The sequence below is a fragment of the Coregonus clupeaformis genome, unplaced genomic scaffold (genome assembly GCF_020615455.1).
Source record: "Coregonus clupeaformis isolate EN_2021a unplaced genomic scaffold, ASM2061545v1 scaf0721, whole genome shotgun sequence".
Taxonomy (NCBI): Eukaryota; Metazoa; Chordata; class Actinopteri; order Salmoniformes; family Salmonidae; genus Coregonus; species Coregonus clupeaformis.
The window spans coordinates 132000-151104 of record NW_025534176.1 but is presented as its reverse complement, the minus strand read 5'-3'; the positions used below and the strand labels follow the sequence as shown (position 1 = coordinate 151104).

Genomic DNA, 19105 nt, shown 5'->3' with positions numbered 1-19105 from the left:
ACATTGTAGAATAATATATTTTGATTTGTTTAACACTTTTTTGGTTACTACATGAATCCATGTGTTATTTCATAGTGTTGATGTCTTCACTATTATTCTACAATGTAGAAAATAGTAAAAATAAAGAAAAACCCTGGAATGAGTAGATGTGTCCAAACTTTTGACTGGTACTGTACATATTGAACTTCTATGCTCTCAGGCCAGGGGAACAATGTATGAATTTATGGTTGGATCAGAATCGCCATTATAATCATTGGCCAGTACAGAGAATCAAATCAAATCAAATGTTATTGGTCACATTACATATTAACAGATGTTATTGCGGGTGTAGCGAAATGCTTGTGTTCCTAGCTCCAACAGTGCAGTAATATCTAACAATACACAACAATACACACATCTAAAAGTAAAAGAGTGGAATTAAGAAAAAAAATTGATAGCTAGCTAGCCACCAGAGGACAACAACACAATGAGATGCAACAATTCAAGTTTTTTCTGTCAATGATGTTTGGCTTTTGATGTGATGTGATTAGTGTGAATCCAAATCCAAACTGGCTTACCTTCACACTTTTTTTTTTTGTGAGCCAGGACCATTCACAGTTGAGCTCACTGTTTCGCTCAAGGATGCTCGCTGGCTTCACTTGCATTCAATGCTACGGGCGGCAACAATGTCACACTCTTTTTTACCAGACAGCATCAGATAGACGGGCTACACATACAGAGACAGAGGGGCGCTGTTTTGCTCGCTCTGATACTTTCCATGGTGAGATACATTCTGCCTCTTGTGAACTGAAGGAAAATAATGAAACACAGAGAAACTAAGGATACATTGATTTATTATTTTGGAGGGAAGCCTGGCTTCCCTTGGCATCCATGAATATACACTATTGACTGTCATTAATAAATGTAGACTATAAGATCTTAGCTAAAATAATAATGAACAGACTAAATGGGGTTCTTGATACCATAACAGAAAAAGAGCAAACATTTGCCATCAAAGGGCGTTTCATGTGGGACAACCTCTGTACGCTGAAAGATATTACTACATCCACATCAGAATTTTATTTCTACATTTTGTTGAGAAAAAATATTTTAATTGTGTTTCACGTGAATATTGATGGTCTGTAATGAAATGTTATTGGTTCCCAAGTCCATTAATTGATATAATTAAGTCCTTGTATGCCGATCTACTGTCCAAGTTAATGTAAATGGTTTCCTGACCGAAGCAGGGTTGCCCACTTAGCACAGCCTTGTATGTAATAGCTATTAGCCCTCTCCTAAAGGGAATTAAAGAAGATCCAAGTATTCAAGGTACTATCACCAGCTCTAGATAGCCCGTTGTCGCACATACTTATGCCGATGATGTATCTGTCATAATCAGAAATCAAGATGAGTTGAATAGATTAAACAATCATTTTAATTTATACAAAGAAGTCGCTGGAGCTAAATTGAACCAAGATAAAATGGAGGGTGTTTGGATTGGAACTCCAATAAACATACAAGTAAGGGATTACATTAGAATTTTGTGTGTATAAATATGTAACTAAAGCGCATATCGGATGGTCTGCTCTACCCATAACAGTCAAACCAAGCATAGGGTTTGCTATAAGATTGAAATTGGAAATGTAACTGTGAAAAAACTATGAAATAGCTCCCCAATACCGTCTGATGTATATATTTAATGTATTACATGAATGGTGATGACAGACCTTCCGAACATCTTAACAGTGTTTTAATGAGATTTTTTCCAACCTGCTCCATGGATTCAATGTATTCCATTTCAAATGTGGCTCCCAGTGCGGATTTACTTCCGGGCTATTATGAACCATCTGACGGTTCCTTCTCTGTATTGCCCTGTTCATGTGCTAGTCAGAACTAGGAAACTCTGAATTTTCCGATTTGATAACTGGTTGTAGTTATACACGTGCTGTGTTCAACCAGTAAATAAGTCAGAAATCAACGTTTTCTAGTCCCGACTAGTACGTGAACTCGGCATATATTCCTAATTAGCAACCAGGAAATGGCGGAGCGATTTCAGATAGAACAATGAGACAGATATTTAACTGGATGGATAAATGTGAAGCATCCACTCCAAATATGGTAGTGAGAGGGACGCCCACTGGCGGGCAGTGGGAGAAGATGTATTTTGGCCGACATGCTGCAAATTTTATCATCGATTAAACATTTGATCTCAATAAAGTTTTCTGTTCCCAAAACTAGAATATGGTATGAACAGAATGGACTAAGTTTTGTAGATTTTACCCTTTTCAAACGTTTTAAAAAATCGCGCTGTTTAGAAGGAGTGCAAAAGCGAATTGAGTTATTGCACACGCGCACTTCACAGAGTAGGCCTTCCGTAACGGAAATATGCAGATACTAGAACCATTGGAAACGACAAGCAGTGGTCTATGTTGGTTTAGTTATAAAAATCTTTGGTACACCTTTAATCGGATCTCTATGGTGACGACCCATAATACGTCATGCAAATTCTTGTCTCTCGCTTACGGCGTCACTAGAGCGACACATGCGGCGGTCTTTTTTTCTACTTCCCGCAGCAGAACTCGAGCTGGTGAAGTTGTCGATTTCATACGTTTTTTGTGAAAACTCTCACAAAAGCCATGGAAGTAGCCACCGTACCACGTACGAGGCGTCTATTGAAGGAGGAAGACATGACCAAGATCGAGTTTGAGACCAGCGAGGAGGTCGATGTTACTCCTACCTTCGACACGATGGGCCTACGAGAGGATCTCCTCCGTGGGATTTACGCATACGGTAGGGCCGGGGGTTTGTTTGGGACAGTGGGCCCATATAGGCAGATACCCAAGTAAGTTATTTGGACACATTTTCTGTGCTTCATGACTCAGTTGCACACCCAGAACGAACACATGCTGCGAGTATTGTAATGAAAAAAGCCAGATTTTGTATTTGTTTTTCATTAGTTCGCATTAGCCAACTGTTACGGAGTCTAGTTGATAGGTAATCGACTAGTTGGACCGTTCCCCAGACTCCACGCGTAGGGATTTGTACAAGGCTTAACAAGGCTATTGAACTGAACATTGGTGTCTGTCTTTATTCCTTAATCCAACATATCATACAGAAACATGGTATCAGAAGTGGCTCGGAAAACACACGTTTGTTATTTTTGTAGCTAAGTACAGTATAGGCGCAGTTACGTTCCATATGCGAACACAAGCCGTTTCCTACTCACAACACTGATCAACTCGTGTTAGCTGGCTAGCTAGCATCACTACCTACCTCCATGACTGAAGACAAAGAAATCTCCTATTCCATTGCTATGGCAGCGAACATTCCGCCACCAAATCACATGGTTCTCACAGGGGACTGGAATACTAATTGGGACAACTTCAGGGATGAATTCGAGGACTATGCGCTGGCGACCGGTCTACATGAGAAACCCAACGAGGTACAAGCGGCAACTCTGAGGAGTTTAATGGGCAGCGAATGCAGGCATATCTACCGGCACAATCTCACCCTCACGGCACGACAACAGTGTGATGCAAAGGCTATATTGGATGCATTGGGGAATTACTTCAAACCCGCCAGAAACGTAATTTACGAGCGGTTCGTTTTCGGAAGCTGCAAACAGGAAGAGGGTGAGTCAGTACACAACTTTGTAACCCGTTTGAGAGAGAAATCCGCCACTTGTGAATACGGGGGGATTGAAAGATGAACTGATTCGTGACAAAATAGTACTGGGAATTGCAAATGAGAATACGCGCCGGCGTCTACTGAGAGAGAGAGGCTTAACATTAGTAACTGCCATCGAAATGTGCCGCACTGCTGAAGTCACTGACATGAGAATGAGAGCAATGGAAACGGAAACCCCACGCTCCGACGTTGATACTGTTCACGCTGTTGCTAGGCAGACATTCAGACAAAACCAATCGAGGCAGAGTAATTCACCACGAACGGTGAACACAGAGAGCCCCCGTAGCATGTAAATACTGTGGGAATACACACACACGTGGCAAAGAGCACTGCCCGGCCTATGGAAAACCATGCAGAGCTTGTGGAACTAATAATCACTTTGCAAAAGTGTGTCTCAAAAGCAAAAGAAGGGTGAGTGAGGGCAAGATTCACTGTGTTGATGATGTTACTCAATGTTCAGAGCTGAACAGTGAAAGTGACATTTACATGCATGAATCCATTGGGGCTGTACACTCAAGAGGGAAGAAATGGTTTGTGACACTACGATTACACAACAAGCAACAACAATGTCAACTGGATTCGGGCGCTACATGCAACGTAATGAGCTACAAAGACAAAATCAATCTGGCACCTGACACACATCTATTTCCCAGCGATACTAGACTAAAGATGTACTCAGGAGAACTAATGAGCTCTATGGGCACCTTTGAGACCGAATGTGTTATTCGGGGACGCAAACACAAGCTGGAGTTCGAGATTGTGAAAACCAGTCAAAATCCTCTCCTCTCAGGCTCTACATGCGAACGCCTGGGACTGATGCAGTTCACTGTACCAAATGACCTGCACATTGTGGATCATGTCCAGCATGGACCCCTGTCCAAAGAACAACTACTCAGCAGATATGACGATGTATTCAACATGCCCGTTGAATCAGTGCCTGGGGAGGTACACTTTGAAGTGGATGAGAGCATTACTCCAGTCCAGTGTGCTCCTGCAATGTGCCCATTACAATGAAAGTGGCTGTGAAGGCCCAGCTGGACAAGTACGAGGCCGATGGCCACATGACATCTGTGACTGAACCAACTGACTGGATCAGCAATATGGTCATAGTGAAAAAACCAGAGAAGCTGAGGGTCTGCATCGACCCAAAGCATCTGAACCAAGCACTGAAACGATCCCACTACATCATGCCGACACTAGAGGATGTCCTCTATAAGCTTCCCAAGGCCAGGATTTTCACCTTGGTGGATGCCCGAGATGCATTCCTTCAATGCAAGCTGGACGAAGAAAGCAGCTTCATGACTACCTTCTGGACCCCCTGGGGTCGGAAACGCTGGCTCAAGCTCCCGTTTGGTGTCTCAGTGGCGCCTGAGGTATACCAACGCAAGCAGCACGAGTTACTGGCTGGGCTCAAGGGCATTGAACCCATCGCCGATGATATCCTGATCGTAGGCTGTGGTGAAACAGACGAAGAAGCAGAACGCGACCACGATGTGAAGCTCCTGGCACTGATGGAGCGCTGCCGATCAGTTAAGCTTCGTCTTGGCCTGAAGAAGCTGCAGTTCAAGGTGAAAGACGTCCACTTCCATGGCCACATTCTCTCGGCAAAAGGCCTGAAGCCGGACCCAGACAAGGTCCAAGCGATCCTCGACATGCCAAACCCGTCTGATGCAAAAGGAGTACAGCGTCTCATCGGCTTTGCAAACTATCTTGCAAAGTTCATGCCACACCTATCAGCAGTCTGTGAGCCTCTGCGCCGGTTGCTGGACAAAGACACACCATGGCACTGGCTACCCAAGCACGAGGCCGCAGTGCAGGAGATGAAATCTCTGGCTTCATCCGTGCCAGTGTTGCGCTACTACGACGTCACGAAGCCTGTCACAATCCAGAGCGACTCTAGCCAAAGGGGACTTGGATGCTGCCTTATGCAGGAAGGCCAGCCCGTTGCGTTTGCCTCGAGAGCGCTCACCCCCACCGAACAAAACTATGCACAAATTGAGAAAGAGTGCCTCAGCATCGTCTTCTCCTGCCAGCGATTCCATCACTACTTATATGGTCGAGAGCTGGTCACCGCTGAAACTGACCACAAACCACTCATTGCCATATTCAGTAAACCTCTCCTCAACGCGCCCAAGAGGCTTCAAAGTATGCTCCTGACTCTGCAAAACTACAGCCTGAAGGTCATTTACAAGCCAGGACCTGAGATGTACATCAGCGACACACTGAGCAGGGCAACAGCACAATGTACAGGTAGAGGCACTGCCTATCAGCGGCAGGCCATCTGTTCGCTACAGCAGGAACAACAAGATGTTCAACAGATCAATCAGGCAGACTACTTAAACGTGACAGATCACCGCCTAGCCCAGATCAGGCAACATACTGACAAGGACGAACACCTACAGTCACTGAAGTCCATGGCTCTAGCAGGTTGGCCATATCTGAAAGAGGAGACACCTTTCACAGTGAGAGAATACTGGACCTTTCGAGATGAGATCAGTGTGCAAAATGGCGTCTTGTTCAGAGGTCAGAAGGTCATTATTCCCAAATCACTACGTCCAGAGATGCTTACCCGCATACACTCCAGTCACGTCGGAGGTGACGCATGCTACCGTCAGGCTCGTGAAACATTATACTGGCCAAACATGCAAGCAGAAATTAAAGACTTTGTCAGCAACTGTACCACATGCAACGAGTACGCTCATGAACAGCAAAAGGAAACCATGATGTCACACGAACTGCCCACAAGGGCCTGGCAAATCATTAGCATGGACTTATTCAGCCACAGACAAAAGGACTATCTTCTCCTCGTTGATCATTACTCTGACTTTTGGGAAATTGAACTGCTCCCTGACTTGTCCGCAGAGACGGTCATAAAGCGCTGCAAGGCGCAGTTTGCAAGGCAAGGTCAGCCTGACAAGGTAATCACGGACAATGGCCCACAATTCACTGCACAGTTCAAGCGTTTCGCCTCAGAATGGGAGTTTGACCACGTGACCTCCTCTCCAAGACACGCAAAAGCAAATGGCAAGGCAGAATCAGCTGTCAAGATTGCAAAAAACCTGTTAAGCAGGGCCTTGCGCGACAGCAACGACCCATGGAAAGCGATCTTACAGTGGAGGAACACACCCACCGAAAACATGGACAGCAGCCCAGCACAACGCCTTCTGTCCAGACGTCTGAAGACTACTATCCCCGTAGCTAACAAGCTACTTGAGCCCTGCGTCATGGTTGGCGTCACGGACAAACTGCGTCACAGAAAGCAGCTCGCTAAGTGCTTCTACGACCGGACTGCTCGAGACCTACCAGAGCTGGAGGTGGGTGAAACTATAAGGATGAAACCGCTGCCGGGAGACCACACAGGAGTTTGGAGGCTGGGCACATGCCTACAGAGAGTTGCACCACGTTCTTACCTGGTGGATGTTGGTGGCTCCCTCTATCGTCGCAATCGGGTGGATCTGCGCGTAGCAGAGCAGACAAACCAGAACATGCCATACACTCACTTAGATGAGCTGGATCACAGTCCAGGCCTAAGGGTAAGGGGTGCAGAATTGAGACATGAGCCAACTGAAGGTGAAGCTTCTACCCCACCAAACTCTCCAGCTCGTGGCCCTAATCCTACCCCTGTCAGAGCCAATACTTACTCACGGGTGGGTCGGCTGTGCAAGCCACCGGACAGGCTTACTCTGTAAGCAAGAGACTTAACTTGTTGTCTGTTAATTTAAAAAAGGAAGATGACAGCTGAAGTAAAAAGAAAATGTCATGCTTTTCAATTGTTATGACTTGACTGTTAAGAACGCAATGTTATGCCGTTATGTTTGCACTTTCTATTGAAAAGGATGATGTTACGGAGTCTAGTTGATAGGTAATCGACTAGTTGGACCGTTCCCCAGACTCCACGCGTAGGGATTTGTACAAGGCTTAACAAGGCTATTGAACTGAACATTGGTGTCTGTCTTTATTCCTTAATCCAACATATCATACAGAAACACCAACTACCTAGCTAACGTTAGCTATTTAACTAGCTTCATTTTTTTATTATTTTTTTTCCTTCATTTTTCCCAAAAAAAAATTTCTCCCACCTTTATTTAACCAGGTAAGCCAGTTGAGAACAAGTTCTCATTTACAACTGCGACCTGGCCAAGATAAAGCAAAGCAGTGCGATAAAAACAACAACATAGAGTTACATATGGGGTAAACAAAACAAAGTCAAAAATACAACAGAAAATATATATACAGTGTGTGCAAATGTAGCAAGTTATGGAGGTAAGGCAATAAATAGGCTATAGTGCAAAATAATTACAATTTAGTATTAACACTGGAATGAGAGATGTGCAAGAGATGATGTGCAAATAGAGATACTGGGGTGCAAATGAGCAAAAATAAATAACAATATAGGGATGAGGTAGTTGGGTGGGCTAATTTCAGATGGGCTGTGTACAGGTGCAGTGATCGATAAGGTGCTCTGACAACTGATGCTTAAAGTTAGTTAGGGAGATAAGTGTCTCCAGCTTCAGAGATTTTTGCAATTCGTTCCAGTCATTGGCAGCAGAGAACTGGAAGGAATGGCGGCCAAAGGAGGTGTTGGCTTTGGGGATGACCAGTGAGATATACCTGCTGGAGCGTATACTACGGGTGGGTGTTGCTATGGTGACCAATGAGCTAAGATAAGGCGGGATTTGCCTAGCAGTGATTTATAGATGGCCTGGAGCCAGTGGGTTTGGCGACGAATATGTAGTGAGGACCAGCCAACAAGAGCGTACAGGTCACAGTGGTGTGTAGTGTATGGGGCTTTGGAGACAAAACGGATGGCACTGTGATAGACTACATCCAATTTGCTGAGTAGAGTGTTGGAGGCTATTTTGTAAATGACATCGCCGAAGTCAAGGATCGATAGAATAGTCAGTTTTACGAGGGCATGTTTGGCAGCATGAGTGAAGGAGGCTTTGTTGCGAAATAGGAAGCCAATTCTAGATTTAACTTTGGATTGGAGATTCTTAATGTGAGTCTGGAAGGAGAGTTTACGGTCTAACCAGACACCTAGGTATTTGTAGTTGTCCACATACTCTAGGTCAGACCTGTCAAGAGTAGTGATTCTAGTCGGGTGGGCGGGTGCCAGCAGCGTTCGATTGAAGAGCATGCATTTAGTTTTACTAGTGTTTAAGAGCAGTTGGAGGCTACTGAAGGAGTGTTGTATGGCATTGAAGCTCGTTTGGAGGTTTGTTAACACAGTGTCCAATGAAGGGCCAGATGTATACAAAATGTTGTCGTCTGCGTAGAGGTGGATCTGAGAGTCACCAGCAGCAAGAGCGACATCATTGATATACACGGAGAAAAGAGTCGGCCCAAGAATTGAACCCTGTGGCACCCCCATAGAGACTGCCATAGGTCCAGACAACAGGCCCTCCGATTTGACACATTGAACTCTATCTGAGAAGTAGTTGGTGAACCAGGCGAGGCAGTCATTTGAGAAACCAAGGCTATTTAGTCTGCCAATAAGAATGCGGTGGTTGACAGAGTCGAAAGCCTTGGCCAGGTCGATGAAGACGGCTGCACAGTACTGTCTATTATCGATCGAGGTTATAATATTGTTTAGGACCTTGAGCGTGTCAATCAACCTAGCTAACATTTACGTCATTTAGCAGACGCTCTTATCCAGAGCGACTTACAAATGGGTGCATTCACCTTATAGCCAGTGGGATAACCACTTTACAATGTTTTTTTTTTTTTGTGGGGTAAGGGGGGGTAGAAGGATTACTTTATCCTATCCCAGGTATTCCTTAAAGAGGTGGGGTTTCAAATGTCTCCGGAAGGTGGTGAGTGACTCCGCTGTCCTGGCGTCGTGAGGGAGCTTGTTCCACCATTGGGGTGCCAGAGCAGCGAACAGTTTTGACTGGGCTGAGCGGGAACTGTGCTTCCGCAGAGGTAGGGGAGCCAGCAGGCCAGAGGTGGATGAACGCAATGCCCTCGTTTGGGTGTAGGGACTGATCAGAGCCTGAAGGTACTGAGGTGCCGTTCCCCTCACAGCTCCAGTAGGCAAGCACCATGGTCTTGTAGCAGATGCGAGCTTCAACTGGAAGCCAGTGGAGTGTGCGGAGGAGCGGGGTGACGTGAGAGAACTTGGGAAGGTTGAACACCAGACGGGCTGGGCATTCTGGATGAGTTGTAGGGGTTTAATGGCACAGGCAGGGAGCCCAGCCAACAGCGAGTTGCAGTAATCCAGACGGGAGATGACAAGTGCCTGGATTAGGACCTGTGCCGCTTCCTGTGTAAGGCAGGGTCGTACTCTCTGAATGTTGTAGAGCATGAACCTACAGGATCGGGTCACCGCCTTGATGTTAGCGGAGAACGACAGGGTGTTGTCCAGGGTCACGCCAAGGCTCTTCGCACTCTGGGAGGAGGACACAACGGAGTTGTCAACCGTGATGGCGAGATCATGGAACGGGCAGTCCTTCCCCGGGAGGAAGAGCAGCTCCGTCTTGCCAAGGTTCAGCTTGAGGTGGTGATCCGTCATCCATACTGATATGTCTGCCAGACATGCAGAGATGCGATTCGCCACCTGGTTATCAGAAGGGGGAAAGGAGAAGATTAGTTGTGTGTCGTCTGCGTAGCAATGATAGGAGAGGCCATGTGAGGATATGACAAAGCCAAGTGACTTGGTGTATAGCGAGAATAGGAGAGGGCCTAGAACTGAGCCCTGGGGGACACCAGTGGTGAGAGCACATGGTGCGGAGACAGCTTCTCGTCACGCCACTTGGTAGGAGCGACCGGTCAGGTAGGACGCAATCCAAGAGTGAGCCGCGCCAGAGATGCCCAGCTCGGAGAGGGTGGAGAGGAGGATCTGATGGTTCACAGTATCAAAGGCAGCAGACAGGTCTAGAAGGACAAGAGCAGAGGAGAGAGAGTTAGCTTTAGCAGTGCGGAGAGCCTCCGTTACACAGAGAACAGCAGTCTCAGTTGAATGACCAGTCTTGAAACCTGACTGGTTTGGCTCAAGAAGGTCATTTTGAGAGAGATAACAAGAGAGTTGGCTAAAGACGGCACGCTCAATAGTTTTGGAGAGAAAAGAAAGAAGGGATACTGGTCTGTAGTTGTTGACATCAGAGGGATCGAGTGTTGGTTTTTTGAGAAGGGGTGCAACTCTCGCTCTCTTGAAGACGGAAGGGACATAGCCAGCGGTCAAGGATGAGTTGATGAGCTAACTCGCTACCTAGCTAATGTTAGTTAACTGGCATGCCCCACCCCCTTTAGGATTTAGTACATGTTGCGTTTTCCTCACTTGTTGATGAATATTGATGTGTGTGAGCATTTTGTGCCGCAATCTGTTATAGCCAGTGATAATCCAAAATTTGACACGAACAGTCTGCACAACTGGAAAAAGATTCAGTACTACCAGCTATATTTTCCAGTTGCTCAAAGGATTACATGAATAGTATGTAATGTTTGTTGAACTATTTAACTTGAAAGAGTATCATGGGCCTACATAATTAACCACCTTTTATTTCTTCTCAGGTTTCGAGAAGCCATCCGCAATCCAACAAAGGGCAATTAAACAGATCATCAAGGGTAGAGATGTCATTGCACAGTAAGTAGTGACTGTTTACACTGGAGAACCACAACATCCAGAGCTACAGACTAAAGATAGTTAAATGTTTGGAACTTGTTCGATTTGGCTATTCATCAGGGGTGTATTCATTAGTCAGATTCCGTTGCAAAACGTTTTGCACTGGAAACCGTTTTCTCTAGGAACCAAACGGGGGGGCTTACCTGAATTAGTCCAATAGAAACTCACGTTTTACATTTGGAGTAAACGGTTTCCGTTGCAGACAACGTTTTGCAATGGAATACGACTAATAAATACACCCAGGGCCCTTGTTCAAATGTTTGTTTATAGTGGCCGTTGAATACCATCTTTCTCTGTTCTTCAACACTCTTCTTTCTTTTTTTAGGTCTCAGTCGGGAACAGGAAAGACTGCCACGTTTTGCGTATCAGTGCTGCAGTGTCTTGACATTCAGGTATTTGAGTTAGTGTTGTTGATATGTGCAGACTAGGGCCCGTATCCAGTGTCTCAGAGTAGGAGTGCTGATCTTGTATCAGTTTTCCCTTTTAGATCATAATGAATAATTTTATATGAACATGTAGGACAAGCTCCTAGATCAGCACTCTTACTTTGAGAGACTACATGAATACGAGCCCTGTTGTAGGTACTGATGTGCCGTTATCATTACATATCATTTTTAGATCATCCATCAACATTTGGTGTTGTGAAATTTTCTCACTCGGAATATGTGGAGTTTGGACAGCGTGAGCAAAATGTGATTTTTTAGGGTTTTGTCACAGGTGCGTGAAACCCAAGCACTGATCCTGGCTCCCACCAGAGAGTTGGCTGGACAGATACAGAAGGTATGTGACTGAATATCAAGTGTATTCTGATGGACTGGGGAAAAACTGCTTTGGAAGATAAAGGTCTTGGTCAGTAGGGCACACAGTAACAAAATGTATTGAAACAAAGTTTTTCTATTGGACAGGTTCAGGGTCATGTTCATTTGGAAACACTGTAGCAAATACTTCAAAACGCTGTGCAATGGAAAATGGGAACAAGTGTTTATTTGATATGTTCAGATAGTACCTCCCTGTTTCCCTCAGTTTCAAAACGTTTTCTCCTGTTCTATGCCGACTGAACACGGCCCAGATCAGAACACTGGCAAAGGATTGGATTGGTGATGCATTGGCTGGAGGGAGTTTCCACCATTGTGAAATCCATGACGGGGAGTGTGCAAGTGCACACTCCGTTAGAAGAGTAGAGAATTGGGACGCAGCCATTATCTCCTATTACTCAGATGTTAACATCCCTTCCCTCCTCTAGGTGCTCCTGGCCCTAGGTGACTACATGAACGTCCAGTGTCATTCCTGCATCGGAGGGACAAACGTGGGTGAGGACATCCGCAAACTGGACTATGGCCAGCACGTGGTAGCAGGGACCCCTGGGAGAGTGTTTGGTGAGTTCCCTGGACCCTAACCTTCTTGTATATATCTCCCATCCACAGGTATGAACGTCTGTCTGCCCAGCTAAGCAGACTAGACATTTAATGTCTCTCCGAATTCTGTCACAGGAATCAAAACGGAATTCTGCTGTTTCAACATTGTTTCACTTCGTGGGTTCAGTCTGGATCTGCGTTCATTGGAACAGTTTGTAACTTATGTAATGAGGCTACTCTGCATACTCAGGACAATAGTAAAGTCAAGAAAATCATTCTTCGTTGCACTGTTCGTAACCTGGCTCAGTCCTCAGTGTGAGCTGTGGGTTCCATTCCAGTGCCACAGTAAAGCCCAGAGAGTGGCAGGGGTCCGGTACGTGTTGTACCGTTGCTCTGTTCACTCTCTGGTAACATGACCCCCCCCGTAACACAGACAGGGGAAGAATGACAGTAAATCAATGACTTAAGGTCCCGCTCCAGTCTCCCAATCTCCTAATTTTTCACATGATTTACCTGAGACAGAACATTTCAAAGAACGGTAACTAGAACATTTGCATGAGTAGAAAATCTTGAATTAGGCTCACTGTAGTCACCGCACCCGCACGGGTCGTGTCTTCAGTCAGAGCCTGAATTGAGAAGAGTTCCCTCCATTTTCACACAGCAGGCTGACTGATGCAGGCCCTGCTGTCTTTCTGTTCTTTAGATATGATCCGCAGGAGGAGTTTGAGGACGCGCGCCATCAAGATGCTGGTGCTGGACGAAGCAGATGAAATGCTCAACAAGGGTAAGCCAGACACGCTATTGTGCATTACATAGATGAAACGAAAGACGTCTTCCAGTCTCTCCTGATGCCCAACAAGAACAAGAGGTCTCATGGTAAAGCAGGATAAGTTACAGTGCAGCTTGTTCAGTGCTGTTTTGTCGTTCCCCCTGCACACATCAACTAGTTTCCTACTATCCCTGTCTGTCTGCATCCCACGGCAGGCAGGGACGCTTGGTCTCAGACACTTTTGCACAGGAAAGTCATTTTGACGGTCTGCGCATCTTTTCCCAGGAGGTGTAGTGTAATATGAAGGGGAAACTGAATATCTTTCCCTCACCCGTCCGGCAGGTTTCAAAGAGCAGATCTATGACGTGTACCGGTACCTGCCCCCCGCCACCCAGGTCTGTCTGATCAGCGCCACGCTGCCCCACGAGATCCTGGAGATGACCAACAAGTTCATGACCGACCCAATCCGCATCCTGGTCAAACGGTGAGTCAAGAGTTACGCAGCTGTATATTAGGAAGTACCACCCTGGTTTCTAGCCTAGTGGAACCAGCCTGATCACTGTGTTGAGAATGATGACCAGGCTGGTTCAACCAGGCTACCTGGTTCCGGGAGTTAGACTCGTTCAAGTTGTGAACTCTAGGGGGCAGCATTGTGTAATGTATACAGAGGGGTGAAAAGGAGGGAAGATTAAATCAGCCGGTCCTAAATCACTCGCTACCCCATGGCCCTAACCCTTCATTTCTGCAGGTCTGTAAGGTGGAAGAAATATGGTGGATGCTCCATCACTGAACTGCTTATATGTATCCAGACCCTACACATCTGCAATCATCCAGGGGTTAGGGCCAAGGGCGAGGGATTGGGAGTGATTTGGGACCGGCTTAGTCTGAATACGTGTACTTAGTCTGAATACAAACCTCATATAGTCATCAGAGAATCAGCCATGCTTAAATCGAAAAGGGTCCCCACCGTTTCTGTGGCAACTTTCAGAGAGCAGAGCGAAATATTCCATCTTATCTATACCAGTATTTCTGACTATTATATAGGCGAGTCAAGGAAATATTCCTTTTGGCACTGTTCGTAACCTGGCTCAGTCCTCAGTGTGAGCTGTGGGTTCCATTCCAGTGCCACAGTAAAGCCCAGAGAGTGGCAGGGGTCCAGTACGTCTTGTACCGTTGCTCTGTTCACTCTCTGGTAACATGAACCAAACCCCCCTGTCATGGCAAGCTACATGCGGCTCTCCTTCAATTGCGATGTATTTTTGTTGATGGCATGGTTGTGCTTTTTGGGGCTTTGCGCCCTGCCTAGAAAATATTATATGGGAAGAACGGAGTTTACTGGAATAGGAAGACCTGCACTCACTGGAAAAAAAGTATTTAGATGTGTTCATTTTCTTTAGCAGCAGAAGAGGTCCAATGCTGAGTTAACCCCTCTCTTCCTTTCCCTCTCCCAGTGATGAGTTGACTCTGGAGGGCATCAAGCAGTTCTTCGTGGCCGTAGAGAGGGAGGAGTGGAAGTTTGACACCCTGTGCGACCTGTACGACACCCTCACCATCACGCAGGCTGTCATCTTCTGCAACACCAAGCGGAAGGTCTGTACACAACTAAAACAAAGTTACATGTATTGTGAAGTTGCCCCTAAACACTGATCTTGGGTCAGTTTTGCATTTCCCCCAATAATAGTTCAGGTTAGGATTAGGGGAGAGGGAAGCTGATCTGTGCCTAGGGGAAACTTCACCCTGGAGCTACTTGGGTTATGTGGCAGCTGTTGATAGTTATTGTATGTTTTTCCCCCTAGTGAGTACGGTCTCCCTTAGCTTATATGTACTGGTAAAATAGTGATGGCAGGAGTACTCCATTGAAGGTTTGTATTCGATCGGTAATGTGTACTTAATTTTTTGAATGCAACTATTTAGCAGGTTAGATTTATAAGCACTGTCAATGTCCACAAAGATGTTTGTTTGTGGAATATGTCAAGCGCAGTGAAGATATGTTACGTTTCGTTTTCAGTTGTATATCGGAGTGAAATACATTTTCAATTGCCCATCATTGTAAAAAACTAGATTTTAAAGAAATTAAAACTAAAAGAAGAGGTCCCAGCTATTTTGTCGCTCTTCCATCTCCCCAGGGCCAACATGATTTGACATTGTTAGTTTGTCAAATGAAGAATGCCAGTGTTTCCTCAACCTCTCATTGATCCTGCCGATCACACCGATGAATGTCAAGAAAATCATTGTTGGCACTGTTCGTAACCTGGCTCAGTCCTCAGTGTGAGCTGTGGGTTCCATTCCAGTGCCACAGTAAAGCCCAGAGAGTGGCAGAGGTCTGGTACGTCTTGTACCGTTTCTCTGTTCACTCTCTGGTAACATGACCCCCCCTGTCATAGGATACGTCCCAAATGGCACCCTATTCCCTATATTGTGCATTTCAGGAATCCTGTTTGGCCTGACCCTCTATCTGTCCTCACTCTGCTTACGATAGGTTGACTGGCTGACTGAGAAGATGAGGGAGGCCAACTTCACTGTGTCCTCCATGCACGGAGACATGCCCCAAAAGGAGAGAGAGTCTATCATGAAAGAGTTTCGGTCCGGCGCCAGGTAATGATGAGTACATTTTGGGTGTATGACCACTGGGTCAATATTGATCAATAATGAATGTGCTCTCGTGTCAGTAGTTACTTTGTCATATTTCTATGAGAAAGTTGAAGCTGGTCTTACCCATTTCTGTTTTTAACAAACGTTTATAAAAATAAAAAAAATCTCACAGGATGCAATCGCCAATAATTTGCACATGTAGTTGTGTAATCTAGATGTATATCTGAGTCGTGTCCATCTTGTGATGACAAGAGACGTTAGCTTAGTTGGTTGAACAGTTGGTTGAGTCTCTTAGCTGGAGGAACATTTTGAACCTATTACATGACTATGTGCTGTATCGCGTGGATTCTTTCTGGTCCACCTGATAAAGAATGTTGTCTTTCCTATACACACCCAGATAAAGCATACTAGTGGGCAAAAAAAATACATAATTTGACATTTTTCATTGCACTGTTCGTAACCTGGCTCAGTCCTCAGTGTGAGCTGTGGGTTCCATTCCAGTGCCACAGTAAAGCCCAGAGAGAGGCAGGGGTCCGGTACGTCTTGTACCGTTGCTCTGTTCACTCCCTGGGAACATGTCTAAGCATTGTTCTTTTAAATCTCCCAGGGGTGGACTTAATTAGTGCATACCGTAGCAAAACGTTTTGCAAAGGAAAATGAAAACGAGGGTTTCTTACTACCGAAGTTCAGATAGTCCCTCCCTGTTTGCGACCGTTTCAGCCCGTTTGGTTCCAAATGAATATGACCTTGGTTTGGCCTAACGTGTGATCGCTCCTCTCCCCCTGTAGCCGAGTGCTCATCTCCACTGATGTGTGGGCGAGAGGTCTGGACGTGCCCCAGGTGTCCCTCATCATCAACTACGACCTGCCCAACAACAGAGAGCTGTACATCCATAGGTACGTCTGGCTGCCAGCTCAGAGCACAACTATAGAAACTGAGCGATATATGGTATGCAATGTGGCTATTCGGACAATGGCTGTGTATTTTACATGATGTTGAGGTAAAAATCAAGAGTATAATGCTTGTATGAATGTCAACCCCAATAAATGGTCATGTCATCAATCAACTGAATTAGAGTTAAAAACGACTGACTACTACCACTCATTTCTGTATGCTAGTTATGCTACCAGCTTATACGAACGGGAGTTAGCATTTAGCAGTCGCTTTTTCTAAACTTGGAAAGGGACAACTTCTAAATGTTATGCAGCGAAAACAGCCACATATATCCAAATCGGATTTTAGTAATCACATTGTGGGCCTGTTACAGTACATAAATCATGACGGATTTGACATCCACTAAGATCAGATTTGTTGAATGTGTGCCAATCCAGCGTCCATCTATCCCCCATGGTCTGCATTCCATTGACCGCTTTAACACATCTATCCCCATTACCTCCCTGATCTCTTTCCAGGAGCCTCTGGCTCGCATCGCATCAATCATAAATCGGCTTGTCAGGGCAAACATTTTACTGGTGTTTTCTGTCCCTCACCCTCTCTTTTCATAGGATTGGCCGATCGGGTCGTTACGGCCGCAAGGGTGTGGCCATCAACTTTGTGAAGAATGACGACATACGTATTCTCCGTGACATTGAGCAGTACTATTCCACACAGATCGATGAAATGCCAATGAACGGTAAATTAGCATTTGTTAATCTTCTGCCTGAATATTTAATAGACAATGTTGATATGTTTAGTATTGCTGTTTTGGTTGTTCAAGCAACTAAATGTAAGTGTTTCTTCAGTTTTAGGGCCATTTAGACCTGGGGTTATTTTACAAAATGGGCATTGACATTAGATGGCTGTCATTAACATGACATTTTTTTCTCCTCAGTGGCTGACCTGATCTGAGGCGCTGGTGACGGAAGTGGAGAGACCGCTTTGATTACATTTTGGACCCCTTTTTATTTTACTGTTGGAATTCTTGTCTCATTTGCTTTGTTTTTAATAGTAGCTTTGGAACAGCCTTCAAATTTGTGGTGACTATTGTATTCTTAGGGAAATGCCTACTGCAACCATCAGTTATTTTGTAAATAAAGAACATTTTGTTTCTCATTTGAATGCCAGTTGATTTATTTTTCCTGTTTTTAAAGGGGCAATCTGGGATTTGAAAAACAACTAAATGGGCACCCCAACCATTATGTTTTGGTAAATGGCTGAGGGAATGGGCTGGAAAAATGTAACCACTCAAATTCATAGAAAGAGCTATGGATCCAAGGACCATCCATGAGATCAAAAGTACAGTTTTAGCCATGTTATAAGGCTATAGTATTTGTTTACAATTACATTCTGTCTTCAGATGGGGTACGACGGATGAACTAAGATCATGAGATATATTTATAAGTTAGTTATTACTTTACAATCACTTATTCTGTTAGACTTCCATAGACCTCCCAGTGCAACTGTCAGTCATATGCCAGGATTCAATCTAATGTGTGTTATAGAGCAGTGCATTGGACAGCCGACAAAGGTGTAATTTAAAGGCAATTTCCCAGGCGTTTGCAGTGATTCCATTCGTGGATCCCTGCAAATGTCGACTCAAGTGTTAATTACCTTTAAAATATGCTTTGTCGACTGTCCAGTGCGCTGCTCTATAAAGTGCCTAGGATTGAAATACGGCCATGGTTTAATTTTTTTTAGTTTATTTACCAGATCCGTTGTTTGATAATGATGACCATGATGATGAATACTTGCGCAGGTGGAAAATTCACCAAAAGTTAGGTTTTGGGCCAAAATGCAATGTGGGAAACTAGTTATAATGCTCTATTGATAATACATTTAACAATTATATGACAAGAAAACAAAATGCTTTGTTTAAGGGCACTACTACAGATTTTTCTACCTTTTATCAGCTCCGGTATTCAAACCAGCAACTTTTTGGTTACTGGCCTAACACTTTAACCAGCAGGCCACCTGCCACCATATTGACTGGAAATACAATTTTCATTTTCAATAATTCCATACTGCTCAACCTCCCACCACTCAATTTTGGTTGAGAATCGCTGCACCGCACTACACACTGCTATATCGGTATGGGGCTAGTAAAGGCCCAGTGCACTACTTTTGTGATTTTTTGTTGTCTTTTTTAGATTTCCCATGTCTATG

The 19105-nt window shown here is 45.0% G+C and overlaps 1 protein-coding gene and 5 non-coding genes across 6 annotated transcripts; all 6 read left to right on the top strand.

Annotated features, from left to right (window-relative positions):
• Nucleotides 1-2383: 2383 nt before the first annotated feature.
• LOC123485531 (eukaryotic initiation factor 4A-III) lies at nt 2384-18055 on the top strand. Its single transcript, XM_045216488.1, has 12 exons — nt 2384-2769; nt 11176-11248; nt 11613-11679; nt 12005-12067; nt 12531-12663; nt 13346-13426; nt 13754-13895; nt 14863-15001; nt 15891-16006; nt 16792-16899; nt 17509-17636; nt 17835-18055. Exons 1-12 carry the CDS (start codon nt 2616-2618, stop codon nt 17849-17851), a joined length of 1221 nt encoding a protein of 406 aa, XP_045072423.1. The 5' UTR covers nt 2384-2615; the 3' UTR covers nt 17852-18055.
• LOC123485537 lies at nt 12925-13058 on the top strand. The gene has a single exon (XR_006659040.1). It is a non-coding gene; the product is annotated as a small nucleolar RNA SNORA54 (small nucleolar RNA).
• On the top strand, nt 13522-13650 carry LOC123485533. The gene has a single exon (XR_006659037.1). It is a non-coding gene; the product is annotated as a small nucleolar RNA SNORA63 (small nucleolar RNA).
• On the top strand, nt 14479-14612 carry LOC123485538. Its single transcript, XR_006659041.1, has one exon. It is a non-coding gene; the product is annotated as a small nucleolar RNA SNORA54 (small nucleolar RNA).
• LOC123485536 lies at nt 15647-15780 on the top strand. The gene has a single exon (XR_006659039.1). It is a non-coding gene; the product is annotated as a small nucleolar RNA SNORA54 (small nucleolar RNA).
• LOC123485534 lies at nt 16449-16582 on the top strand. Its single transcript, XR_006659038.1, has one exon. It is a non-coding gene; the product is annotated as a small nucleolar RNA SNORA54 (small nucleolar RNA).
• Nucleotides 18056-19105: the final 1050 nt, after the last annotated feature.